We start from the raw sequence: 27,756 nt of genomic DNA, 5'->3' as shown, positions 1-27,756 counted from the left end.
ATAAAGTACTTTCAGAGGCATAATGTTTAAATATTCTTTGAGCATTAAAAATAGTACTTTAAAAAAAAAACTAAATCAGGTTAGAATTTTGCAAGTCAGAATTCTTAACAAAAACATAAAGCTTCAGAAGTGAACAATTTCTTTTTTGTATTAAAAATTGTTATAAAGGTGATGTACAGAGATATTACAGTTATGAGTGAGGTAAAGAGTACATTTATTTTTGCAGTTTCCTTTTTAATCAAGTTTAATTTTCTTTTGTGAATTTTACAGCATCTGTTAATGAAGAATTTGGTTTTTCTAATAGCTGACAATGGTATTTGTGTGTGTTCATGGCATCCTAAATTATGTTGGTATGGTTAATTTTTGAAGTTGAGACTGAGCTAAGTATTAGCAATTTTCAAAAGAATACTACATTTCTGGCAACAGTTAGAAATCCATACTTGTGTTTTAATTGCCAATTTTAAAGCAAAACAAAATACTTTAAGAATTTTTAGTGCATTTTGTGAGAATATATTCTTTTGTGCCAATATGTTCTAGTATAAGAACTGCGACTTTTAGTAAACTTGAAGTAAGGAGTTCTTCCAAGTTGAGGAACAAAATGAAAAATGAATATTTTGTTTGCAGTTAGTATGTTATTTTATGTCATGAGGCTGCTAATGGCATTTTAAAGGCATCTTAAAGTATCTCTGCCATTTTATTATCTGTGCTAAATACCGACTCAGTGTATGTAATATGAATAGTGTTTACATTATGAAACTTCTATAAAAATGAGGAGTTCTATGTTTGGAACTTAGTAATTATCACACTGTTGCTATAATTTCTTTAGCAAATTGGCAGTGTCTTGCTTGGAAAAGGTAAGATGAGGATAGTTAAAATATACAACGGGGAAAGCACAGATATGATGGGACAAGGCATGAGCTAATTCAGCAGTGATACTCACTGGACGCTCAACTTGGGGAGAAGGAGGCCGAGAGGGAAAGGACTGGGAGAGAGTGAGGGGGTGGCATTGTTGAGAAAGAAGTTTACTCAGTACCCCTCTGTGCATCACTTTTACAAAAAATGTTTAGAAAAATAAAACAAAATTGGGTATTTATAATGTAATCAAATATTCCAAACATTGTATGTGTGTGCATGCGTGCATGTATGTTTGCGTGCACACATGTGTGCCAAGTCAAGATGATCTGAGTTACTTTATTTTACATCTAAATTTTAGAAAGTTTGTTTTATATATAGTGTATTTATATTTATATGTATATAGACCCAAACCAGGAGTGTGTTATGCACCAATGGCTTTTCCAGGTTCAAGAGCTTATTAAGGACCTTGCGAAAAGCTGTGATCCTGAAGACAGCTGATTTTTCTTTGAAGGATAATACATTTTTGTTAATGTCTTAGACTTTTGTGTAGGATCATATGATAAAATTTTAAAACCATTCCTACATTTTGTTCATTACTACAGAAGTATAGTTGTCTATAAAAAGAATAGAATTCAGGAGGCTGAGATCTGAGGATCAAGGTTTAAAGCCAGCCCAGGCACAAAAGGACCTGAGACTCGTATCTTCAGTTAAGCTCTAGAAAACGGGAAGTGGGGCTTGTCTCAAGGGTAGGGTGATGGCCTTCGGCTGAAGAGCTCAGGGACAGCGCCCAGGCCCAGGGGTATGGTGGTAGCCTGGAGTTGAAGAGCTCAGGACAGTGCCCAGGCCAAGTTGAGTTCAAGTCCCATGACCCACGGGGGGGGGGGGCGGTGGGAAAGAATAGAGATAGCAAGCTGGACATGGGTGGCTCACACTCATAATCTCAGGAGGCTGAAAGATTGTAGCTCAAAGCCCCGTGTCCAAGATCCGGGTTCAAGCCCCAGGACCACCCAAAAAAAAAAATTAGAGAAAGCATAGAAAGAGACCTTCCAAGTCATTTATATATGTTTCTGCACAAATTTTTGTCACTTCTAAATCTTTAATAACAAAGCAGTGAACCATAAAAAAAGAAGCATGTGTTTGGTTTTACCTAGATTTCCTCCAGTTTTTTTCTAATATTGGTGGTAGGCTCAAGTCTTACACGAAGATTATTTTGAATCGATTTCCTCCATTCTAGGTGTTAGGTATGAGTAATGATCAAACCCAGATCCTCTAAGCTGGGCAATGGTGGCTCACACCTGTAATTCTAGCTATTCAGGAGGCCAAGATCTGAGGATTGATAGATCCTCATAGCCATCCCAGGCTGGAGAGTCTGAGGGACTCATTGCCAGTAAACTACTTAAAAAGAGCCAGAAGTGGTACTGTGGCTCAAGTGGTAGAGCACAAGCCTTCAACAAGAGTTCAAGCCCACAACTGACCAAAAAAAAAAAATTAGGAGAAATGTATGTCATAATGGAAAAGGAGAGCTGAAGTAAAGTTCAGTGGTTGAACCATACACATTTGTGTGAGGCCCTTGATTTTTGGTTTGGGGGTGTTTTGGGCCAGTCCTCGGACTTGAGCTAAGGGCCTGGGTGCTGTTGCTCAGCTCTTCAGATCAAGGCTACCATTCTACCACTTGAGCCATAGCATCACTTCTGGTTTTCTGGTAATTAATTGGAGATAAGAGTTTCATAGACTTTAGTGCCCATGCTAGCTTTGATCCATGATCCTCAGGTCTCAGCCTTCTGAGTAGCTAGGATAACAGACATGAGCCACTAGCTCCAGGCATTCCTTATTTTTAATGAGAAGAAATGCATGAAATTTATCATGCTAACTCTTAAAAGTTCATTAGTGTTAAACATTTTCACACTATTGTGAAACAGATTTATAGAACTTTTCATCTTGTAAATCTGAAAGTATGCCCACTAAACAATCTCCTTTTTTTCCTCCATACAATTAACCCCCACAACCACCTTTCTAATTTTTTTCCTTTGTCAGGGACTTGAACCCTGGGCCTGGGCGCTGTCCCTGAGCTCTTCAGCTTAAGGCTACCATCTTACCCCTGGGCCTGGGCACTGTCCCTGAGCTCTTTAGCTCAAGGCTACCACCCTACCCCTTGAGCCACAACACCACTTCCAGTTTTCTGGTGGTTAATTGGTGATAAGAGTCTCACAGATTTTAGTGACCCAGCTGGCTTTGAACTTTGATCCTCATATTTTAGCCTCCTATGTAGCTAGAATTACAGGCTTAAGCCACTGCTTCTAGCTTCATCTTTCTAATTTCAGTATCCAGCAATTTGAATACTTATGATGAGTCATTTAAGTAAAAATACGTTGTATTTGTTACTTTGTGACTGGATTATTTCACTTGGCATATCTTCAAGATTTATCCATGTTGAAGCATTTGACAGAATTCCAGGAGTCCGGGCAAGTTGGTGAGAACTCCATCTCAACTAGCAGGCTGGACAGGGTAGTACTCTGGTATACTCCTAGCTAGGTAGGAGGACCGTGGTCTGAGACAAATCCTGGATTAAAACCTTTCTGAAAAGCTAAAGCACAAAGGGGTAGAAGCATGCCTTAAGTGGTAGAACATTTGCCCCTAAAAGTTCAGTGCCCTGAGTTCAAACTCCAGTAAATGGGGAAAAAATTGAATTAAATTAAGTGTTAAACTGAAACAATAAATGCTATCTAATAACCTTACTTTTCTTGGATTTTAATTTTAGAGGGAGTAATTCATTCAGAATAACAAGTTAAGTAATACAGAGATGATTATAAAGAGCAACAGTGGATTTCTTACTCCTTTGCATTTCCCATACCTATTAGATGAAGTGTATTAGACAATTTTCATTCCCCTTCTGAGCTCTTTTGTGAGTCACTTCGCAGCTCTGAGAAAGCCCCAGTGCAGAGGTGGTGGGGGGGGGTCTTCTAAGGAGGAAGGTGTTTTTGTCTACTCATCTGCCTCTGAGAGGCTATACTGGAGCCTACTTCTAGAGATCATTTCTGTGCCTTGGGGCAGCTTCGAAACACAGCGAGACTTGAGAAACAGCCTTCCACTTGCACACCTTCAGTCTCCTTAGATACTTTTTCCTTCTCTCTAACCTTGTGTAATTCACACACTCTTTTTCCAGCCTTCTTTCACTTTAGTTTTAGAATGTATGTCAACATATATAACAGTCCTATTGGAAACAGATGTATTCTGAAACAACCAAATTAAATTGGTATTATCAAAGCTTGATAAATACAGTATGTATGTTGAGTCTACAAGCTAAATAGCTTCAAACAAAACAAAATTGTATTAACAGTACAAATATTTGCATCCCATTGGAAGGTAAGTAAAATCTGATTGGAACCACTGAATGAAAATGTTGATGTGCTTTAATGTGAACTGTTTGTAAGTTTATCAGATCAAGCCTGTGCCTGTGAAATTTGTGTTCTGTACAGGTGATTTGTCTTTTGTGACTTAGTGTAAAAAAAGTATTTATGACTTTTAAGATGCTACTGTTTTTGGCATTCAGGGGTAACATACAAAGAAATACTGACTTAAGAATTTAGATATGCTTATTGACTTGTCCATAGGTTCAATCCTCAGTATCCTTTTCTCCCCTCCAAAATCCCCCAAGTATAAAGACTGAGACAATTTTCTGTCTTAATCATAGCTTAATTATGGACTGATGGATAGGCAGATATTACATGTTGTTATCTTATATAGACAACAGATAGATAAAAAGTTGGAGAAGTAGGGACTGGGAGTTTGGCCTAGTGGTAGAGTGCTTGCCTAGCATGCACAAAGACACGGGTTCAATTCCTCGGTACCACATACATAGAAAAAGAAAAAGCCGGAAGTGGTGCTGAGGCTCAAGTGGTAGAGCTCTGGCCTTGAGAAAGTCCAAGGACAGTGCTCAGGCCCTGAGCTCAAGCCCAGGACTGGCCAAAAAAAAAAAAAAAAAAAAAGTTGGAGAAGTATAAAAGCAGAAGTTGGTCTACAAAGTGATTTTTATTTCACCTACTATAATCCTGTCTTAACCTTATGTGTGTACTTAAATTGTAGTTTACCTTAGATTTTGTATAAAGGCAGATGAGATAAGTATAATAAAAATAAGACTTTAATAATGCTTTATTTCCTACTTAGTTTCCTCACTAGTGGAAGAACAGAACAGACAATTTAGGCCATCAAAAGCATCATGCAGAGAGTCAGCTCTCCCAACTTCCTCCTCACCATCTGTTAACCAGGAGTCATTGGCAACTAAAGAGAAGTTCATTCCACCTGAGCTCAGCATCTGGGACTATTTCATAGCCAAGGTAATAATCACACTATCCAGATCACTCTCTCCACAGCAAAGTGGAGATGAAGGAACTTAAACTAATTCTAACTATTGATGTTTCCAAAGATTTCCCCACTTGGCTTTGGAGAATTTTCATTTGTATCAGGCCATATTTTGGTGATGAAAATAAAACAACTACAAGACATTTTGACCATTTGTTTTTGTTGGGGAGGGTTTGCTTTTTTCTTTTTTTTTTAATCTTCCAGTACTGAGGCTTAGTATTTTGATTCTTAAATTATTACCCATTGTTCCTGGAGTAGTGTTTCTGTTGTTCTAACTGTGTAACTTAGGAAGGAATATATTTTTGTATGTGTCAATAAACTGAAAGAACTATCTGTTTCTATCAACTTACAGGTTCATTTTGCATTTTCAATTCTGAAAAATCTCTTCAATATCATTTTTTTGCCAACGTCACAAACTAACTTAAGAGTCAAAACACAGATTCCCAGCATTTTAGTATTTTTTAATAGAATGTACTAATGTTGGTAGCAGTAAGACTTCCCAATTATAAATCAAATTGTTTTGAAAACTGCCTAGTTCATTGCCTTTTGAGTGGATGACTTACGTGTTTCTTTCTGAGCTGTTCCAGAAGTTCCACCCTCCTTTTTATTTCTTGTGTATCTTCCCTAGAGCTAAGATGTTATACTGTTCCTTTTGAACTTTCCACAATATTTCTCTACCCTTTCCCTCACGGTCTCCCTGGTGCTGGGGCTGGAGCCCAGGGTTCTACGTGTGCTAGGCAAATGCTCTACACTGAGCTGCACCCCAGAGCTCATCTTAGTGACTTAAAGTCACTTCAAAACAGTCACCCTGGTCTTTCATCATCGCATCATAAAGTTCTATGTAATGCAGTCTGCATTTATTCCCAACCATTTCTTTCCTCCTGTAAAAGCAGAGAAAGAATTCTTCCTATCAAAGACCATTTCCTTCCGTCTATTCTGAATCTCCTCTCATTTTTCTTTTCTTTTCTACTCTCTTTCATTCCAGTATCCACACATTCTCTCCCTCTCCCTGTCTCTCTCTCACTCTCCTCTTCCTCCATTGTTCTTTTCCAGCAGAGCAGAATTGTGCAAGTTTTTCCCTTTTATTATCACCAAAACTTTGTCCTGCCTTGTATGACCTCTCTCTGTTTAGATTCAGCTTTTTCAAATCACCCACATTTCTTTCTCTTGCCTCACAGTATTTCCCTATTTTTTTTCTAACTTTCAATCCATTTCTCCCACTATCCTATTATGTGATTGAGGTGATATCACTCTATCTGACCATTTTATCCTTGAATTTTTTTCTACATTTGTCCACCAATATCTGTGTTTTACTGCTTTTTCTTCCTTATTTCTTCCTAATTTCCTCTTTTCTCTTCATCTTTCCTCTTCTGTTTGATCCAAGAATCTTGGTCTCAAATGCAGGCTATTGATACTCATTTTCCCTAAGATCTCCTTTGCTTTTTCCTTCTTTCCCTTTCCCTTCCCCTTCCCCGCTTTCTATGAAGCTGGGGTTTGAACTGAATCTCATGTTTGTGTAGCTTATTTGCTCACTTGATTGACACTCTACCACTTGAACCATGCCTTCAACAAAATCTCCCTTTTCATATCCAAAATCTTCTCATTTTGCTCATCCTCATCTCCGCTTAAGTCAGAAGCTCAGGAGTCATTTGCTTTTCATTTTTCTTTCTCCCTTCCTTTGTCTCATTCCCTCTACCACTGTTTGTTCTTTTTTTTTTTTTTTTTTTTTTTTGACTATGTAGTCCAAACTGTCCTTAACCTCTGAAATCCTCCTACTCTATAGAGTGCTGGGAATTTTTCCTTATATTTTTCTTGCTTTCCAGATCTTGAATATCTGAATGATAAATCTTAATACCCTTTCTCTACCTAAAGTTCATTATTGGCAACACATTATACTCATTTACCATGGCCTGCACAGCCTTTGCTGATGCATTCATCTTTAACCTTTCAACACTTGTCCTCTTATGCCAAGCTGCCTAAAATGTTTTTATTCCTACTTGTTATATGGCTTGTTCCTTCTTTCCTTTAGGTTTCACTCAGTGCCACTTTTCAAAAACGTTTTCTATGACCAGCATATTTTAGTTCTTGTTCTCCATCTCTACTGTTTTTCTTGGTAGAATTTAATATGATTTTTATTTAGTTTTTTTTTTTACTTATTTCTGTTTATCACTTCAGTATAAAGTCTCTTAGAGCAGTGGCTGTATCCGTCGAAAGTACTCGATTATCTTAGAAGTTTGTAATTGCAGAACCAGAAAGTTGAGGTAGGAAAATCACAGACTAAAACACCAAGCTAGGCTACATAAAGAGACCCTATTTTGAAAAGAAAAAAAATTTTTTTTCCAGAGCTGAGGACTGAACTCAGGGCTATGCACTTGCCAGGCAAGGGTTCTTCCACTGAGCTAAATCCCCAACCCCAAAGGAATTCTTTGTATTAACTACACTTTGTGACATATAATGGAAAGTTAATTTTTGATGTATTCCAGGATGAATAATGAAGTAGAATTAAGTTATATCAAAGGTAGCGTTCCTGTGGTGAAATACTGCAAATGGACTAAACTGTACTATTACACTATATGTTTAAATGTATTAAATCAGATGTTTAGATAAAATGCATAATTTGTTTTGTTTCAGCCTTTTCTACACCCTTCCCAAAGTAGAGCAGAATATGATTCAGAGGAGAGTCTGGAAAGTGATGAGGATGATAGCAATGATGATGTGTTAGCTTCAGATTTTCACCTTCAAGAGCATTCTAATTCAAATTCATATAGGTATGGAGTGTTTCATAGTCTTTTAAATATCATTATGGCCTATGTGAAATTATACATGTGAAATTATTGGTGAATTATAATACAAGTCAACGTTTATGTAGTTGAAATAGTAAATTTCTTGCCTTAGTAATTTCTCAACTTTAGATTATCAGTAAGTAGATTGTTTTCATTTGTATTACTTCATTATTTGTATTTGTATTTCATTTGCTCTCAAATTATGCTTTGCCATTTAGTCCTATGATAAATGATTTCAGTCTACAAAATCTAATGTTTTTAGTAGAACAATAGTTCACTAAGACGTTAGTAAGAACCAGATGCACCTGGCTCACATCTGTGATTCCAGCTGCTCAGGTATGTAAAATCTGAGAATTTTGGTTTGAAGCCGGTCTAGGCAGAGAAGTCTGTGAGACTTAATTTTCAGGTAATCACCAAAAAGCTGAAGTGCAACTGAGGCTCAACTGGTAGAGTATCAGCCCTCATAGACAAAGCTAACATTCATAGATTAAGCCCTAGTACTAGTACAAAAGAGAGAGGGGGGAGGAGGGAGGGAGAGAGAGGGAGAGGAAGAAAGAAATAGAAAAGAAAAGAAAAAAGGAATTTCTGGCACGTAGTCTAATAGGGATGAGCCTTGAGGACAATATGCTAAGTGAAGAAAGTCCTAAAAGTTTTCATGTGGTTCTTCTTCATGCCTCAGGGAGAAAAGTGAAATGGGAGTTGTTGAGAGCAGGACTAGAGCCAAGAGGGTAGTTATTGTTCAATTAATGTAGATTTTAGTTTTGAGAGATGAAGGAAGTTAGATGCTGGGGATGGTTGCAAATAAGGTTGAGATAGATTCTGATGCTGATTGCAAATGAGAGTAATAAATGGTAAATTTTATTTTAACACAGAAAACAAAAGCCCATACTTTAAGAAATATGTTCCACTTGAAATTAAAGACAAATGGAAATAAAAACATTTTAAGTGAAGATGTTTCATTAGCATATATTAATTGTATAAGAGGAATGTTATTATGACATTTCCCTACATGCATACAATGTAACCAATCTATCATGCTTACCCACTCAGTCAATCTTCCTGATTGCCTGCTACTTAAAATAAAAGTTAAAAGAAATTTACAATATCTCTTGCTCTCCAGTACATGCTTACTCCCTCTTGATTCATAGATATCCAGTTCACATTCAAGCAAACTATAGGTTTTTCAGAAAGAAAATGAACATATGTAAGCATGTTTGTCTGTATATGACTGCAGTGAAGACAGTTATTTATTTGTAAAGATTATGCAAAGAGTTACCTAGCTCTTTAATCATGAAACTAAGACTAAGTATACAAATATTTCTCAAATTTGAGATTTATTAAACTTTTAAAAAGAGATTCCAGGGCCAGGTGTTTAGCCTAGTGGTAGAGTGCTTGCCTAGCATGCACGAAGACCAGGGTTCAATTTCTCAGTACCACATACATAGAAAAAAGCTGGAAGTGGTGCTGAGGCTCTCGTGGTAGAGCTCTAGCCTTGAGAAAGTCCAAGGACAGTGCTCAGGCCCTGAGCTCAAGCCCAGGACTGGAAAAAAAAAAAAAGAAAAAGAAAAAGAGAGAGAGATTCCATTGAGTATGTATGATTGTTGATTAATCAAATTTAGAAATAGGATATGGTTTTTATCAGTGTATTCTAAGTGCTGGGATTGGGGGGACTTGGTATTGAAGAAATTCAATGTATATCCTACAAAATTACAATGGTTAGGTTGTTCAAGGAGATGACATTGATGAAGGAACACTGTATTCATAAGCTGCTTTGTTAAATAAAAATTCCACTGTACGACTAATTAAAGATAATAAAAGCAAGAAAATAAAAAGCAATTAAGAAAAACCAAAAAACATAAGCATACATCGGCATATAGAAATATAAAAACAAAAAGTTTATGATTTCATATGCTCCATATGTATATATAATTTTATTTCTCCTCACTCTCTCCCATTCTTTTCTTTTTTATATATTTTTATTGTAATTAATAGAAGGGTTACATTATATTCACCAGATAGAAGGTGCATTACTTCACAAACATTGATACCCTTTTTCGTGTCTTGGCGCACCCATTTCCCTCCCCCAACCCACACCTCCCATTCTTTTCTTATTTTTTCCCTGTGGGTAATGGGGCTTGAACTCTGGGCCTCTTCCTGAGCAGTTCAGCTCAAGGCTATGGCCTTATCCCTGGGCCTGGACATTGTCCCTGAGCTCTTCAGCTCAAGGCTACCATCCTACCCTTGAGTCAAGCCCCACTTCCCATTTTCTAGAGGTTAATTGGAGATAAAAGTCTCAGGTCCTTTTGTGCCTGGGCTGGCTTTGAACCTTGATCCTTAGATCTCAGCCTCCTGAGTAGCTAGGATTACAGATGTGAGCCATTGCACCTAGATCTCCCATTCTTTTCTTCCGTTGTGCCAGAAATGTTCTTGAACTCAAGGCCTTATACTCTTGCTTGGCTGGCTTCTTCAGGGCTGGTACTCTACCATTTGAGCCTTCCTCCAGTCAGACATTTTTTCTAGTTAGTTGAAGATGGAATCTCATGAACTTTTCTGCCTGGTCTGGCTTGGAACCTCAATCCTCCAGTCTCAGCCTTCTGAGTAGCTGAGATTACAGGCATGAGTAGCCAGTACTCAGTTTTCTCTAGTTTTCTTGTACATAATATATACTATACATAATGTCTAAAACTTGCTTTTTAATTATTAAAAATAAATAGAATTAATAAAAATTATTTAACTCATTTTCCCACATTAACACTTAAAAGAACCTTCTTTCTTCTTTGTGCTTTCTTTAAAATTATAATTTAGCCAGTACTTTACTGGTAGATAGACAGTTTGATCCACATTGTTATTACTGTGGTATTTATTGTAGGTTATGCTGGCAGGAATAACTGCATGTGTATATGATTTTCTTTTGGTGTATATGTATCTTCAAAGTACATTCCCAGAAGTGAAGTTGTTGGGTGAAAGGGTGGTATCTTCTTATAAGTCCTTTGGTAAATCTTTACTCAAGCTACCTTTGTTTTACTTGTAGTTGGTCTTTGATGCGGTTGGCTATGGTGCAATTGGTGCTAAACAATCTGAAGACTTTCTATCCCTCTGCAGGTCATGACCTTGCAGGTAATAAATGTCTTTATGTGAATTAATGGTGCTATTGACTGGTTTAACTATTGAAGGAAAAGCTTAATGACGTCCTATAGTAAGAGACATACTTTTTTTTTTTTTTTTTTTGCCAGTCCTGGACTTGAGCTCAGGGCCTGAGCACTGTCCTTGGACTTTCTCAAGGCTAGAGCTCTACCACTTGAGCCTCAGCACCACTTCCGGCTTTTTTCTATGTATGTGGTACCAAGGAATCGAACCCGGGTCTTCATGCATGCTAGGCAAGCACTTTAACCACTAGGCCAAACTCCCGGCCCGAGACATACTTCTTTTAATTAAGGAAATTACCTGTAAATCTGTGTATTGTAATACTAGATACATGAAGAGGCCAGTTTCTGAAATCAGAGATCATGAGATCATGAGATAAATACTTAAGACATCAACCAAAAATTTTGTGTGATTGTGTTGAATGATGGAAAGAGTCCTGTTCTATCATAATGAATCAGTAGATCATTTCCAGAACAAGCAAAACAAAATAAGAGCTAACAGTATAAGGATCTTTAGACATGGGGAGGTAGAAATAATTAAAAGTTGAAAGTGAGATCCAAAGTCAGAAATATGAAGATACAAATGAGTGCTAAGATTGATGGCAAATTTTATTTGACTTTCAGAAATTTTTTGATCTTTTATTATTATATTGTTACATAGGTGAAGTAAACAGTACATTTCCATTTAGACAATGCACCTTTGTTTAACTTATTTATTTATTTAGTGGGTCATGAGGCTTGAACTCTGGGCCTAGGCACTGTCCCTGAGCTCTTCAGCTCAAGGCTCCTGCCCTACTCCTTAAGCCATATCCCCACCTCCTGTTTTTGATGATTACTTGGAGATAAGAGTCTTCTGTTCTTTTGTACCTAGGCTGGCTTTGAACCTTGATCCTCAGCCTCCTGAGTAGCTAGGATTACAGCTGTGAGCCACCACGCCCGGCTTATTGAACTTTTTAGAAAAGTTTATTTTCATTTTCTTTTTTTTTTTTTTTTGCCAGTCCTGGGCTTGAGCTCAGGGCCTGAGCACTGTCCTTGGACTTTCTCAAGGCTAGAGCTCTACCACTTGAGCCTCTGCACCACTTCCGGCTTTTTTCTATGTATATGGTACCGAGGAATCGAACCCGGGTCTTCATGCATGCTAGGCAAACACTTTAACCACTAGGCCAAACTCCCGGCCCTATTTTCATTTTCTAAGCAAGTTTTGAAGTTAACAGTTCTGACATATAGAACTATTTCAAAAATGAAAGCAATTAATTTCTCCCTCCTAGCCTTTGATTATAATATGTAACATACATTATATATAATACATCTAATACAATGCATGATATTTTTAAGTAATTTTCCTTGCACATACATTTTCATAATCTTTAGGTACATTTTATATGAAATTAAAATCAGAGGCAATAATGTTCAAATGTTTATGCAGATTCATGACCTCTTCTTCCCATTTACTAGAATCTATGCCCACTTCTCCATACTAAATTGTGAGTTAGCAACCAATAACAAGATTCTAATAATTTAATATAGCATTTTACTGCAGAAAATATCTGATTACTCATATTTTATCTTTTCAGAACTTCCAGTCAGTTCACCTCTTTGTCATGCTGTTCTAAAAACTCTTCAGTGTTGGGAGCAGGTTCTTCTCCGACGTCTTGAAATTCATGGTGGACCACCTCAAAATTATATCTCGAGTCATACCTCTGAAGAGAGTTTGTCTGCAGGTCCTGCCATTCTTCGCCACAAAGCTTTACTGGAACCTACAAATACTCCTTTCAAGTATGCTTTCCCATAGATACTGGTTTTTTTTTTGGTTGTTGTTGTTGTTGGGTTTTTTTTTTGCCAGTCCAGGGCCTTGAACTTCAGGGCCTGAGCACTGTTCTTGGGCTTTCCTCAAGGCTAGAGCTCTACCACTTGAGCCACAGCACCATTTCTGGCTTTTTCTATGTAGGTGGTACTGAGGAATCAAACCCAGGTCTTCATGCCTGCTAGACAAGCACTCTACCACTAGGCCAGACTCCCAGCCCCTGTGGATACTGTTCTTAAGTAGGAACATTGCTAAAACAGGTGGCTATTAAAAAAAGAGAAAAACTATTCTTAAGAACTATGCGTAATTTTCAGTTGTAGGTCCAAATCTTTGCCTTTATGTGGTATTGTACTTTAGAGGTTAACAAGCTGCCCTTGCAGGGTGCAGAGAGTAACTACTTTTGGCTTTGAGGTTCCTCCTTCTGCCAATGTAGAATTAAGGGGGCCACAGACAGCATGTAAAGGGGCAAGTTGGTTATTCATCATTATTCTTGGAAAACAATGAGGCAGATTTTGCTTGGCATCTGGACTGTACTTAATTGATACTTTGATCGAGGAACATTAGAGCCATTGAGCAAGTTGTACTGTTCATACAAGACAGAGTTTGAAGTAAAAGTCAAATCAGTGTAGTAATTGCTTCCTCTAAGAAGTTTTGCTGCAGACACTAAGCAGTGTGGTAGTGGCTTAGTGTTATAGTCAGTGTTGTTGCTCAGGTCAACTCAATACTGATTAGCAACAGAGTTTCTGTTCCATTATGTATCTACAGAAAACAACTTTGATTAAAAGATAATTTATTATTTAGAAGTTGTCAGGTTGTATGTACAATGTATCTTGATCAGCGTCATTCCTTCTGTAGTTCTCCTCCATTATACCCCTTTCCATTTCTACCCTCAAGTTATGTAGTTCAGTTGTTACATAATGTACACTGAAAAGAATACCTGTATTTGTGTTGCTATAGGATTAAAAACTGTAAAAGGTAAATTAGGGCTTCTGGCTAAACTACTATTATAGTCATATTTTGAGACCCCACTTCTTGAAATACCATCAAAACTAGATAAAATATTTTAAGACATAATAATGATGGTAAAACATAAGACAACCTGACAGTAGATCTACAGAAAACACTTTTGAGTGTTTCTGCTTCTGATCCACTTCTAGGAAGCCTAGGACACCCTGTGTCTGTCTTAGCGGTCATCCAACAGTGGCCAGCCACTCTGGCCAAATCTAGCCCTTTTGCTCATGCTCTTACAAATAAAGCTTTTTGCTTGTTTTATCATATCCATATTTGTCATTCGCATATTAACTTATTGGATGTCCTAATCCAAAATACTTTGGATTTTGGGATATTTCTATAGACTTTACTGGTGGACCATCTCTAATCAAAAATCAGAAGTTAGCAGGGCATCGTGGGTCACACCTGTAATCTTAGCTACTGAGGAGGCTCAGATCTGAGGATCAAGGTTCAAAGCCAACTCGGGCACTAGGGCACTAAGACCATGAGATTCTTATCTCCAATTAACCACTAGAAAACTGAAAATGGTGCAGCTTTTCCAAATACACTGTCAGAATTGTGTGGTTAGGATAGAAACAATGTGGTTTTTAAAGCCTAAAATGTTTACTTACTCTCTGATCCTTTAAGGAAAAACTTGTGAGCTACTCTACTGGATGCTACTGTGATTTTACTTAATTGCAGTAAACATTGGTTCACGTAAGTCCAAAATCACAAAGCACATCATTTAACCTACTATCCTTCTGTAGATCCAAACATCATCTAGCACTGTCTGTGAAGAGGCTTTGGCAGTACCTGGTGAAGCAAGAAGAAGTTCAAGAAACCTTTATCAGAAATATATTCACAAAGAAACGATGTCTGAATGAGGTCGGTATGAGCTAAAAGTTTATTAGGTTTTATAAGCTAAAATGTTAGTATTTTGTTATTGATATCTTTTATATTATCACCTAATGATAAGATGTATTTTAAAGACTTTGAAATCCATTTCTGTATTATAAGCATATGTAGTAAATGGTTAGGAAAGTGGTTCAGAAGGAATGGTATAAGCCAGAGTGAGGTGGCTCACACCAGTAATCCTAGCTACTCAGGAGGCTGAGATCAACGTTCAAAGCCAGTGGCACAAAAGGACCGAAGATTCTTATCTCCAGTTAACCTCTAGAAAACAGGAAAGAGGGACTTGCCTCAAGGGTAGGGTGGTAGCCTTGAGCTAAAGAGCTCAAGGACAGTGCCCAGGCACAGGGGTAGTAGGGTGGTAGTCTTGAGCTAAAGAGCTCAGGGGCAGCACCCAGGCCCAGTTCAAGCCTCATGACACACACCCCCCCCCAAAAAAAAGAAAAAAGGAATGGTATATTTTTATGCTATCTAATTTATTATAATTAGATGTGCTTGAGACTTTTCTCAAGTGAATATTGTTTCCACTCAGATTCTGTATCTTACTGTGTTTTGAATTGTGATCAGTTGTATAAATGACATTTCCTATTACGTTCAAGCGATGGTAAAAAGATAGCATAGTAAGTTTAATTGAAAGTGGTATTAGGTGCTGATGGCTCATGCCCCATAACACCAGCTATGCAGAAGACTGAGATATGAAGTTTGAGGTTTGAAGCCAACACAGGCAGACAAAGCCATGAGATTCTTACTTCCAGTAAACCAACAAAAAGCTGGAACTAGAACCACTCAAATGGTAGAGCACCAACTGTGATCGGAAAATGTCAAGCTAGAGCACAAGGCCTGAGTTCAGCTCTTACTGCTGATAAGAAATTAAGAGAGAGGGAGATAGACTGACTGGTTCACTGTGTTTGAGGTGTGAAGATCTTTTCTTAATGTACATTTTCTTCTTTTTGTATGGATTAGTATTTAAATAATTGAAATTTTATAGACTAATAATTATATTGTAGCAGAATGAATATCTCTTGATATTGTCATTTAGTTCAATGATAAAAAGTACCAGTTTAGTAGCATGGGAAACTGATGTAAATTGTCTTGCTTTCTTCAGTGAAAAAGTTTGCTACTAAAAAAAATAGCTGGTAATCTAAAAAGTGGACATAGTTAAGTAGTTGATAATCTCCCATTAATCAGTAACAAAGAGTTCAGAACTGGCAGCTGGCCTGTGAGCCCTGTTTTGAGTAGCACAGTATCATTCTGAAAGCAAGTTTTGTAGTTTTCAAGGAGGAGGAAAACCAGAAGATATGCTTCAATTGGAGAAACAAGGTCACAATAGACAAGCAAAAAGCAAGATTATTTGAGACTTTGAGTTCAAAGGAAGACTGCACATATGCACACAGAAAACTATTCTCACACACATGTCTTTGTCTCTAAGTTTAAGTACTGATTGTAATAAGCCACTGGATATCTTATTATTTACTGTTTGCCTGATTTTGTAGATACATTCAGATTGACCATATCAGGAAGAGAATATATAATACTCTGGCTGATGTAAAAGACTGTCAACAAGGGATTCATAACCCTTGGTATTACATTGAAACCTAAGAAATCTGAAAGTATATATTTAACTTTATTAAAATAATATATAAATTAACATTAAAACAGTACAAGAAAATATTTGCATAAAGCATTCTTTAATCTGTTAGAGCTCTTAGAAGTAAAGAGTAACTAGGGTATGTTCACTGGAAAATTATTTTATTTGAATATGGCTTTGTCTACAATAATTTATGACAACTTAGAGCATTCTGACATCATACACAAAGCACTGATGTGTTCTTCTGTATAAAAGGAGCCTGCTGTTGCTTGTTACTCTGCCTTCTCTAATGCACTTTTTGATGATTAGGGAGCAGAAGACTGTAGCCACACCAGCCAGGGTGCAGAAGAATAGCAGATAATGGGTACTTATCTGTGGTTTTATTCGGAGTTTCATTATACCTTTAGAAAAATTTTAAATTATTTTTATTGTATTTGCTTTAAACAAAAGCATGAACTTAAGTGATTTTGAACACTTAGTTTCAAAAACATGAACTATTCATGAACAGCTTTGTAACTACTAGTGAGCTAAGTATTTTCTCCAGTTTTGTCTACAAAGTAGCTATTTTACTCCCTACTTTTTTTCTTTTGTTGTTCGGTCATGGGACTTGAACTCTGGGCCTTAGCATTGTCCCTGAGCTCTTTGGCTCAAGGCTACTGACCAACCGATTAAGCCACAGCACCACTTCACCATTTCTGGTTTTCCGGTGGTTAATTGGAGATAAGACTCTCATGGCCTTTAGTGCCTGGGCTGGCTTTGAACCTCAATCCTTGGATCTGATCTTAATCTCCTGAGTAGTTAGGATTACAGGTGTGAGCCACTAGTGGCACATGGCTTACTTTCTTTTCTCTTCTTTTTTTAATGCTGGTCCTGGGTCTTGAACTCATTGCCTAACCCTAACCCCATAGGCTCTGTCACTGATATTTTTTGCTCAAAGGTAGTTCTGTGCCACTTAAGCCACACCTACACTTCCACTTTTTTTTTTTTTTTTTTTGAGGGAAGGAGTCCTTAACTAAAGACCAGTCTCAAGGTCTTTCCTGCATGGGGAGCCTTCAAACCATGACCCTCAGATCTCATCCTTCTGAATAACTAGGATTATAGGTATGAGTGACCAGAGCCTGGCTCAATTTTTTTTTCCATTTCTGGGGCTTGAACTCAGGACCTAGGCACTGTCCTTGAGCTTTCTGAAGGCTAGTGCTCTTTCACTTGAGCCACAGCACCACTTCTGGATTTTTCTGTGTATGTGATATCGAGGAATCTAACCCAGAGCTTCAAGCGCTCTACCACTAGTCCACACCTTCCAGTCCTGGCTCAGATGGTTTTTGATTAATAGATTTAGCTTTCTTAAACAATGACCTAATCAGTAGTAAATATGAGAAATTTGTTGTTACTGCTTGGCATACTGATACTCTTGAAGATACTTGTAAAGGGTTCTGAAATGAAAATTTTATGTGGTGCAATAGATGGTATTAAATAGAATCCTAACATTCTAGAGTTGTTATAAAATTATTTAATGTCTATTAGAAAGTTGAGTAGCCTGTTGCTGGTATTAGTGAAATTACCTTTTGTCTCTTGTTTTTATAAAGTGATCATCTTGAAGCCATTCTTTTTAGCCAACTACAAGATAGCCATATAATAGTTCTGTATTTTGGATGAGAGGTGATGGGGGATATTTACAACTAATTTTGACTCATTGCTTCATGTGTTGTAGAATGAAATTTCATCTTTTCTCTATCTGGCTTTATTTCTTCAACATACCTAAAAATCCTGATGTGCTTAAGATATTTTCATATACAGTATAGCTTACTGTTATATACATTTTCAAAAATAAATGTCTTCCCTGCTTGTATTTATCTGGAAATTAATGACAGATGAGGAGTTAGACTATCTGAGCCATTCCCAAACAGAGTGGACCTGACAGCTTCTATCTTTGTAATTAGTTCCTTCTCTGTTTCCTTTCATTTTGTGGGAACAATCCCAGATAATTAGCAAATCCTAAATGTCCCTTCTGAAAAAGAAAGTGTGCCTTAATCCATTTTTGACTGTTTGTGGCAACATCAGCAGAGATAGAAACTGAAAATATCTAACTGGAAGTTCTCCTGAAGGGTCATACATTGTGGAAATAAGACATAGTATATAAAATAAAATCTGACTTCAATTTTTAATATATTACTCTGTATCAGTAGCTCTGACTTTTTAAATCTAAAGTACCTTAGATTCAACCTTTACTAGGTTGAATATTGTTGTCAACATTCAAAATCAATGAGTAAAAAATTTTGGGAGTTGGGTGAAGGAAAGTGGGAGAAAGATATGGGAAAGAGTAACAATGTACTTACTACCTTAGGAATGTAACTATAACCCCTCTATACATCACCCTGATAAAATAAAATTAAAAAAAATTCTACATTAAAAAAAGTGTACGTGTGTGTGTGTGTGTGTGTGTGTGTGTGTGTGTGTATAGTTAATTACTTCTGAGCTATTGCGTTTTCTCAGCCTCTTTTCATGTATTCTCACATATGCTTTTCTATGGTATATGAATTTTTTTAGTAATTTTTTAGTAAATTTTGTCAAAAATATAACTTTAAAAAATAGCCCAGTGTTCTGCATGTTATATCTCATCTTTTACTCTTTATCATGTGGTTATTCTTTCTTGATGAAGTCATTAGACGACAACAGTGAAACCATCAAACATTCTATGATGGAGGAGCCAAACATCAATAAGGTACCAAAATCATTCAACTGAAACTTGAAATTGCATTCTGAATCAGCACAAAAAAAATTGCACTGTAGTTCTTACTTGATTTTGTTTCCATTAGAATTAACAATGTTATTTCCTCAAAACAACTTAAATATTGGAGTCATAAAGATGATTCTCTTTTGTCAAATAAAAGAATGCAGTTTCAAAGGGAGTTGAATGTGTCCTGTGCTGGCTACAGATTTTTCTGAGTGAATACAGCTAAGGTTCTTAGTAAATGTGATTACATTAGCAGTGATAAAAGTATAGTACATTTTTTTATTCCTGCTAGCATCATTTTAGAAATTAGAATTTCTCCTATGATATTAATTCCTAAAAAATACAGCATTTGTTTTGCTGGGAGGACCATTATATAGCATAATACCTATACATAGTAAGTTCTAGGAGTGCTTGAGAACCAAAGCAGAAAGTGTGAGAATTTGAACCTATCATGAAAACTTCTTAGATCTTTATGTACATTGAAATATGACTTTGATACTTAACTAATTTTTCAGTCTCACAGGCAGAGTGATCTTTTTTAAAATATATTTTTATAATTAATAGAAGGGTTATATTATATTATATTCATCAAATAGAAAGTGTATTACTTAACAAATATTGCTACCCTTTCTCATGTTTTTATCCCCATTTCGTTTCCCCCACCTCCTCCCCTCATCTTGTTTTCCCCCTTCCCTATCCTATTTCAAACAAACAAACAAACATATATACCATATATCAGATGACAAGTTAGATATTGTAACAATATGAGAATAACCAAGGGACAACAAAAGAGATGAGAAATAACATAATACATTAAGAGTAACAGTCATACATTAAGAACAACAGTCACATTATATGGCTCTTGTTGGAGAGTAATCTTTAAGCGAGAAATTGCTCAAAAGTTTTTTTTCTTTTTTTTTACATCTCCCTCGCCTCCTTTTTTCCTTTTTAATATTTTTTTTCCAGTTATGCACTTGGGCTCAGGGCCTAAGCACTGTCCTTGGGCTTTCTCAAGGCTAGAACTCCACCACTTGAACCACAGTACCACTTTATGTATGTATGTGGTACCAAGAATTGAACCCTGGTCTTTGTGTAGGTTAGGCAAGCACTCTACCACTAGGCCAAACTCCCGGCCCCTATTTTTATATTTATTTATTTATTTATTTTTATTATTATTTCTTGCCAGTCTTGGGGCTTGAACTCAGGGCCTAAGCTCTATCTTTCAGCTTTTTCTCAAGGCTAGTACTTTGCCATTAGAGCCACGACACCATTTCCAGCTTTTCTATGTATGTGGTACCTGGGAATCGAACCCAGGTCTTTGGGCATTCTAGGCAAGCACTCTACCACTAGGCCAAACTTCCAGGCCCAAGGTGTTTTTTTTAAGTGTACTCATGCCACCTCTTTCCTAAAGGAAACTTTTGGTAAAATAGAAGAAATAATTCTCTGCAATTTGTAAAAAAGAAGACTAACTTGATATCAAGTATATATTATATTTTTACATGTGGTCTAATGGTTTTTGATTTTGAGAAAATACTCTAAAATTTTAATTTAAAAATATATTTGCTTGGATATTGATCAATAATTATTCTTTCTCTTTTTTTTTTTCTTTTTGGTGGGTCATGGGGCTTGAACTCTGGGCCTGAGTGCCATCCCTGAGTTCTTCAGCTCAAGGCTACTGCCCTACCCCTGGGCCTGGGCATTGTGTATGACGTCTTCAGCTCAAGGCTATCATCCTACCCTTGAGCCAAGTCCCACTTCCCTTTTTCTAGAGGTTAATTGGAGATAAGAGTCTCGGGTTCTTTTGTTCCCTGGCAAGTCTTTGAACCTTGATCCTCAGGTCTCATCCTCTTGAGTAGCTAGGATTACAGGGGAGAGCCACTGTACCTGGCTTTAATAATTAATTTCTACTATTAGGTATTCTTGTCCGACAGACTGTTTTTAATGCTGCTTTTGCAGTGTTAATGATTATAACATTTTTTAAAAATTTGTTTGTTTTATTTTTGGTCATGGGGTTTGAACTCAGGGCCTGGGCGCTGTCCCTGAATGTTTTCATTTAAGGCTAGCACTGTACCACTTTGAGTGACTTCTGGTTTTCTAGTGGTTAATTGGGGATAAGAGTCTTACAGACTTTCTTGCCCAGGCTGGCTTTGAATTGCAGTCCTTAGATCTCAGCTTCCTGAGTAGGTAGGATTACAAGCGTGAGCCACCAGCACCCAGCAACACTTATTTGTTAAATCATGTACATGCTACATTAAAATGTCATTCTTTTTGTCACAGTCTTTTTGGGTAAGGCTGGGGTATTTGTTTAATGTTATCATTTTGATTCTAACAATCATACTTGTTTTTATATACTTTGAAAATAAAGTTAGATTTACCTAGAAAACATATACTAAAGGACTAGTTGGCTGCTTTAATTAGTGTAATGAGATCAAATAGAAAGTAGGAGTCCACAGTGGGGAATGTGGCCTAGTGGTAGAGTGTTTGCGTCACATGCACAAAGCCCTGGGTTTGATTTCTTGGTACTACATACACAACAAAGGCCAGAAGTGGTGCTGTGGCTAAAGTAGTAGAGCTCTAGCCTTAAGAAAGCTCAAGAACAGTGCCCTGGTACTGGCCAGAAAAAGAAAAAGTAGGAGCCCATGAAATATCTGCCTAGCCCCTCAAAACCAGGAAAATAAAATCATTCTGCCACTCACCCTAACAGCTGCTCTCATTTACTCATCTTCACATATTGCCATATTTCTTCAGGGTTGCTTTTAAACCTATTATAGCAATCCAAATAATTCTAGTCTTTGTTTATGCTTTACAGAGACTGGGCAGTGGTGGCTCATGCCTGTAATCCTAGCTACTCAGGAGGCTGAGATCTGAGGATCAAGGTTCAAAGCCAACCTGGGCACTAAAGTCCATGAGACTCTTACTTATCCTCAATTAACCACCAGAAAATTGGAAGTGGCACTGTGGCTCAAGGGGTAGGGTGGTAGCCTTGACCTGAAGAGCTCAGGGACAACACCCAGGCCTAGGATTTGGGCTTTAGCCTTGAACTGAAGAGCTAAGGGACAGCACCCAGGCCTAGAGTTCAAGTTCCACAACCCACCCCCCCCAACACACAAAGACTTGGATAAAGACAAGAAATAGTTTGTCTAATATGTATTTAATCCACAAAAGAGGATGCCTTAGTTTCTACTCTGTAATATTTGTAAGACTATATTCATACAAAAAAAAGAAGTCATTGTAGAAAAGAAGTAATGTATGTTTGATGATTGATTTAAGTATTATTTTTGGCAGATTGCCTGTGTTCTAAGTATTACTGTAGCTTGGGTTTCGTTGATCCTGGCCTGTTACAACATTTGCTGAAGGATCATTTCAATTAGGAATAATTAAGAAAGCCTAGATCAGTGGTAGAATTGTGGATCTGGGGACAGTTTGTTTTCCAAAATATCTAAATATGCCAATGCAATTAGTTTAAAATGATGTATTTATGAAGCATACCTCAGTGCTGTTCATGACAGCACTTCAGGAAGAGTGCCCAAAAAATTTGTTTCTGCAAGGCAGACTCCCGGGCGTCTGCAGTGAACAGAATAGGCTTTGCTTTAGTGCCAGAATTGGTTCTGTCAATAAATACTTTCTGATCTTCCCCGGCAGCCAGTCATGTGGTCCTATCTTAAATTTTGGTCTCCTTTCTCAAGCAGCTCAGACTCTTTAAGATGTATCACTGTACAGTCCTTTTCAAACGTCCTCAGTGCCCTTGCTCTGTGCTTCCTACATTGTACCTTAGATCTGCTTAAACTCAACTCTCTTTATCTCTGTTGAAGCAGTTAAACATAGATGAAGAAAGCACAAATCTCAAGTTAATCTAAACCACTTTGTGATTGATTTTTAAAGTACTTTATAGTGAATTTTATTTCAATCTCTTTCTCATGCCCTACAGGTCTATACCATATTTTGCTGTCAGCCAACGCAGATATAACTTAATACTCCCACCACCAAATCTAACTTCCAGTAGATACAAAGATATCTTGTTTTGCCCAGTGGATTGTCACTCTTACTCAAGATTTCCTATGCATTGAACCTGTCATTTTTACCCTATCCAGGTTCTGTGCTCCCATTACCCTGTCTACTCCTCACTCCCATTTTTTTTTTTGGTGGGGGAAGGGGAGGGGACAGTCCTAGGGCTTGAATTCAGGGCCTGGGGGCTGTCCGTGAGCTCTTTGGTTCAAGGTTAGTGCTTTGCCACTTGAGCTACAGTTCTGTTTTCAGTTTTTGATGGTTAATTGCATGTAAGAGTCTCACAGACTTCCTACCCAAGCTAGCTTCAAACTGTGATCCTCAGATCTCAGCCTCCTGGATAGCTAGGATTACAGGTCTGAGCCACAGGCACCTCTCTTAAATGGGGGCCAGGAGTGTGGCCTCACTACGCCACACTCGCTTAGAGTGCTTTCCCAGCATGCACGAAGCCCTGGGTTGGATTTCTTGGTAACACATACACAGAAAAACCTGGAAGTGGCACTGTGGCTCCAGTGGCAGAGCACTAGCCTTGAGCAAAAAGTGTCCAAGGACAATATCCAGGCCCTGAGTTCAAGCCCCAGGACTAGCAAGAAAAAAAAAAAAAGATGATTGGCAGGAACAAAAACAAATAAATTTCACTAAATATTACCTTCAAAACAAATATGTTTTCTACCCTTTTGTGGAGAAAAAACACATTTGTTGACTGACAAGTCAACTTTACAAAGTTACCTTTAAGTTACTCAAGATTTAAAAATTAAGCACGTGATAAACTATCCAGCTTAAAAAATGAAATGCAAGCTCGGTTGCATGTGATTCTCTGTGTCCACGTGATGTTGCACCCTCTCTCAGTAGGTCTGTGTCCAGTCCACTCCACCAAGGTCATCCTTGTCATGGTGACTTCAGCAGTTACCTCTGAGGTCTGGTTTAGTTCCCAGTGTCACCTCTGAGGTCCGGTTTAGTTCCCAGTGTCACCTCTGAGGTCCGGTTTAGTTCCCAGTGTCACCTCTGAGGTCTGGTTTAATTCCCAGTGTCACCTCTGAGGTCGGCTTAGTAGTTCCCAGTGTCACCTCTGAGGTCGGGTTTAGTAGTTCCCAGTGTCACCTCTGAGGTCTGATTTACTTCCCAGTGTCACCTCTGAGGTCTGGTTTAATTCCCAGTGCCCTGCGAAGTGACTGGCCCCTCACTGTCTATAACATAAGTCTGCCAACTGCTGAATTACCTGTCCTTAAAAATATTGATGTCCAGAAGTTGTTTCCCTAACTTTTTTCCCCTGCCATTACTTTCTTTTTGGTTTATGCTGTAGCTTAAATATCATCCTTATACTAGTAACTCCCAAATCTATATAATCCCAACCTGAAACCACTGTCACGTTTGCCTATTTCAGTAAATAGTACTTCACTTGCCGTTTATCTGGTCTAAAAGATAGGAAATCATCCTTTCTTAGTAAAATTCACATTTATTAGCAGAATGAATTCCAGTTTCATCCATTATCTGTATCACTGTTCTGTTCCTCTTATCCACCATCACCTTTCATTTCAACCACTGTAATATCTTCTTGTCTGGTTTTCTGGCAGCCATTTTCGCATCCATTTCCGTTTTGTTGGTGTTAGTTTTATTTGGGGAGGTTGGTTTTTGGCATTTTGACACAAGGTTTTGTTTTATAGTGTAGGCTCATTTGTAACTCATTATTTAGCCCACCTGACCTGCACTCTGGGTACTTCTGAGTCCGCTTTCTGACACTGGCATCATAGGTATGCACCATCACATCCACCCACCTTTTATATTTCAGCTCACAACAGTCAGAATTTTCAAAATTCCTCCATGATTTCTCAGCTTAGACCAATATTGAACTCTTGATTATGCCTTTATGCTATGATGAGCTGAAGTCTGTATGTGAACTGCTTATTTATGCGATCTTAAGCATATTTTCATTCTCAAGTGCAGTGAAACAAAACCAATAGAGAGACTAACCTTTCTTTGGAATTGGCCTTATTCCTATGGACTTCTAACTGTATTTTGTCATAGAGTCCAGAATCTTCATATTTTAAAAATCATCTCTTTGGACTGGTGATTGAGTCAAGTCATCAAGTGTTCACATAGTTAGTATGAAGAGGAAAAGAAGTCACTTCAGTTGATTCTCATGCAGGTTTTGACACCACACTATTGAGAACGTGTTTGCAATGAGAGGACAAGAATATTCCTGTATTCATAGAGCTTTTTGAAGTTCATGTCTATATGGGCTTACATCCTATACATACAAAGTCTGAAACTGGTATGTTCCCTCCAACCATCACCAGAAAATAATAGATCTCTGTTACATGGGCATCTTTTCTTTTCTTTTCTCTCTCTCTTTCTCTTTCCTTCCTTCCTTCCCTCTTTCCTTCCTTCATTCCTTCCTTCCTTCCTTTCCTTCTTTCTTTCATCCATCATGGGGCTTGAACTCGGCCTCAGCCCTGTCCCTGAGCTCTTCAGCTCAAGACTAATGCTCTGCCATTTAAGCCATATCGCCACATCCAATTTTCTGTTGGTTAATTGGAGATAAGAAGCTCACAGACTTACGTGCTCCTGCTGGCTTTGTTCTATGATCCTCAGATCTCAGCCTGTAGCTAGAATTACAGGTGTATGCGACGATGCCCAGTTTCTCTGCCTTTGTTCAGAACTTTGTAGTGAACACTTAGTTTACTTTGAGCACCTAGTACATAGGTACATAAAGTGGGATTTTGTTATAAGATGATGGAGTTTGATTTATATTACAAGATGGGCTTCTTCACGGACTAGAATTAAAACTGTCCTTAAAGATGGTTGACTCTCTTGGAACTGGAGGCATGGCTCATGTAGTAGACCACAGGAGGCAGTAAGCAGAAAGGCCAAGCTAGGAGCATGAGGCTGTAAATTCATTCAGTAATGTTACCAAATAAATAGTGGTCAGATTTACATCCAGTGGCTAATTCTCGTTTGGTTTTGTTACTGCATTAGCCTGTTTTTCTTCAACTCTACAACTGAAGTTAATCTTAATCACCATTTTTTTTTTTTACTGCTAATTCTGGTGAGTTCTGTGGCCATGGCAGACATTGATGGGGTTTTTCGGGAAATGAATTTGTATGACAATTTCAGATAAATAATTTCTGTATTTCATAATGAACTGTGAAACATAGTAATTTGTTTTTAATAGGTTGAAGGGTTAAGAAAGATGATAAAGTAACTCTACATAAAGCAATATTTCCAGTTCTTGATAATTGCCTCTTCCTTGCAGCTTATATTTTAGTACTTTTGTTGAGAGACATACCTTCTCTCAGGAGGGCAGAATGCCAGATGTTTGTTCCTCATGTAAACTACATGGACTAATGCATTTACTTGATTTCTACAAAGAGAATTGCCTTGACTAAGTTACCCATGCATGACTTTCATGAGTATATGACATGAGTGGTCACATTTGACCTGTTTTTATGTAGCCTCTGGGTAAAGAATAGCTTCTACACCTGTAATTCTAGCTGCTGGAAAAGATCATGGCTCAGGGCCAGCCTGAGCAAAAAATTTTCAACCCTATCTCACCAGAAAAAGCTGGGTGATAGTGTTTCATGTCTGTTAGTCAAGATATATCAGGAAGTATATAAATAGAAAAATTGTGGTCCTGATATAGACAGGAAGTGAAACCCCACCTCAAAAATAACCAAAACAGCCAAGTACTTATGGTTCATGCTGTAATCTTAGCTACTCAGGAAGCTGAGATCTGAGGATTATGGTTTGTATTTAGCCCAAGCAGCAAAGTTTGTGAGACTTTTATCTCCAGTTAATCAGCAAAAAGCCAGAGATCAAGCAGTGGCTCAAGTGGTAAAGCACTAGCCTTGACCACAAAAGCTCAGGGACAGCACTAAGGCTCTTAGTTCAGGCCCTAGGATTGGTACACACACCCACAAAAAATAACCAAGGCACAATGTCATTCAGGTGGTAGAACTCTTGACTAGCAGGCAAAATATCCTGAGTTCAAACCCTAGTGGCACCCTCTCCAAAATTGTTGATACATAGAAACTTGATAAATAAACCAATGATGAAAGTTTCATGGTTTTTAATTTAATGTTTCTGGGGGGGGGAGAATTAGTGCATTTATGCATTTCAAATATTTTTGATATATGATAAAGCCAAGTTTAGGAATTTACTATGTCCCTTGTGAAATCATATCTGTTCTAGTGATAACCCAATAGTACCTTTAGGATAGAAATCACTCTTTAATAATAATTTGAAATAATTTATGGGAGAATTCAATGATTATTTGGCACCTGTTAATTGTCCTATTACTAAAACCACTATTTTTTTATACTTTATTTTTTTCCATTTAGATAGAAGCAGATTTAGGATATCCTGGAGGTAAAGCAAGAATTATTCATAAGGAATCTGATATCATTACTGCCTTTGCTGTTAATAAAGTAAGTACTCCTCTTTGATTATTAAGAATTCATGGTTGGAAAATATCACCTGTTTTACCTGTTTTATTCTTTGTCAGTATTTCCCTCTACCAAAGCTGCTTCCCACTGTTTAAATTACAACCTGAATAAGATTTTTCACACACACACACACACACACACACA

General features: G+C 37.6%; 1 protein-coding gene across 10 annotated transcripts in view; it reads left to right on the top strand.

Annotated features, from left to right (window-relative positions):
* Dmxl1 (Dmx like 1) overlaps positions 1–27,756 on the top strand; it is a 115,686-nt gene that overhangs the window by 67,582 nt on the left and 20,348 nt on the right. For 7 of the 10 annotated variants that reach the window (XM_090325536.1, XM_090325530.1, XM_090325529.1 and 4 more), the window contains 7 exons: positions 5,020–5,189; positions 7,846–7,982; positions 11,029–11,114; positions 12,715–12,916; positions 14,702–14,819; positions 19,091–19,153; positions 27,508–27,594. In XM_090325536.1, coding sequence (XP_090181662.1) covers positions 5,020–5,189; positions 7,846–7,982; positions 11,029–11,114; positions 12,715–12,916; positions 14,702–14,819; positions 19,091–19,153; positions 27,508–27,594 — 863 coding nt within the window. The remainder of the gene's footprint in view (positions 1–5,019; positions 5,190–7,845; positions 7,983–11,028; positions 11,115–12,714; positions 12,917–14,701; positions 14,820–19,090; positions 19,154–27,507; positions 27,595–27,756) is intronic. The other 3 variants (XM_090325531.1, XM_090325535.1, XM_090325534.1) reach the window with 1 other exon arrangement.

Source organism: Megascapheus bottae, chromosome 38 (genome assembly GCF_031878675.1).
Source record: "Megascapheus bottae isolate mThoBot1 chromosome 38, mThoBot2.hap1, whole genome shotgun sequence".
Taxonomy (NCBI): domain Eukaryota; kingdom Metazoa; phylum Chordata; class Mammalia; order Rodentia; family Geomyidae; genus Megascapheus; species Megascapheus bottae.
The sequence above is the reverse complement of the archived record's forward strand: the minus strand, read 5'-3'. Positions and strand labels throughout refer to the sequence as shown.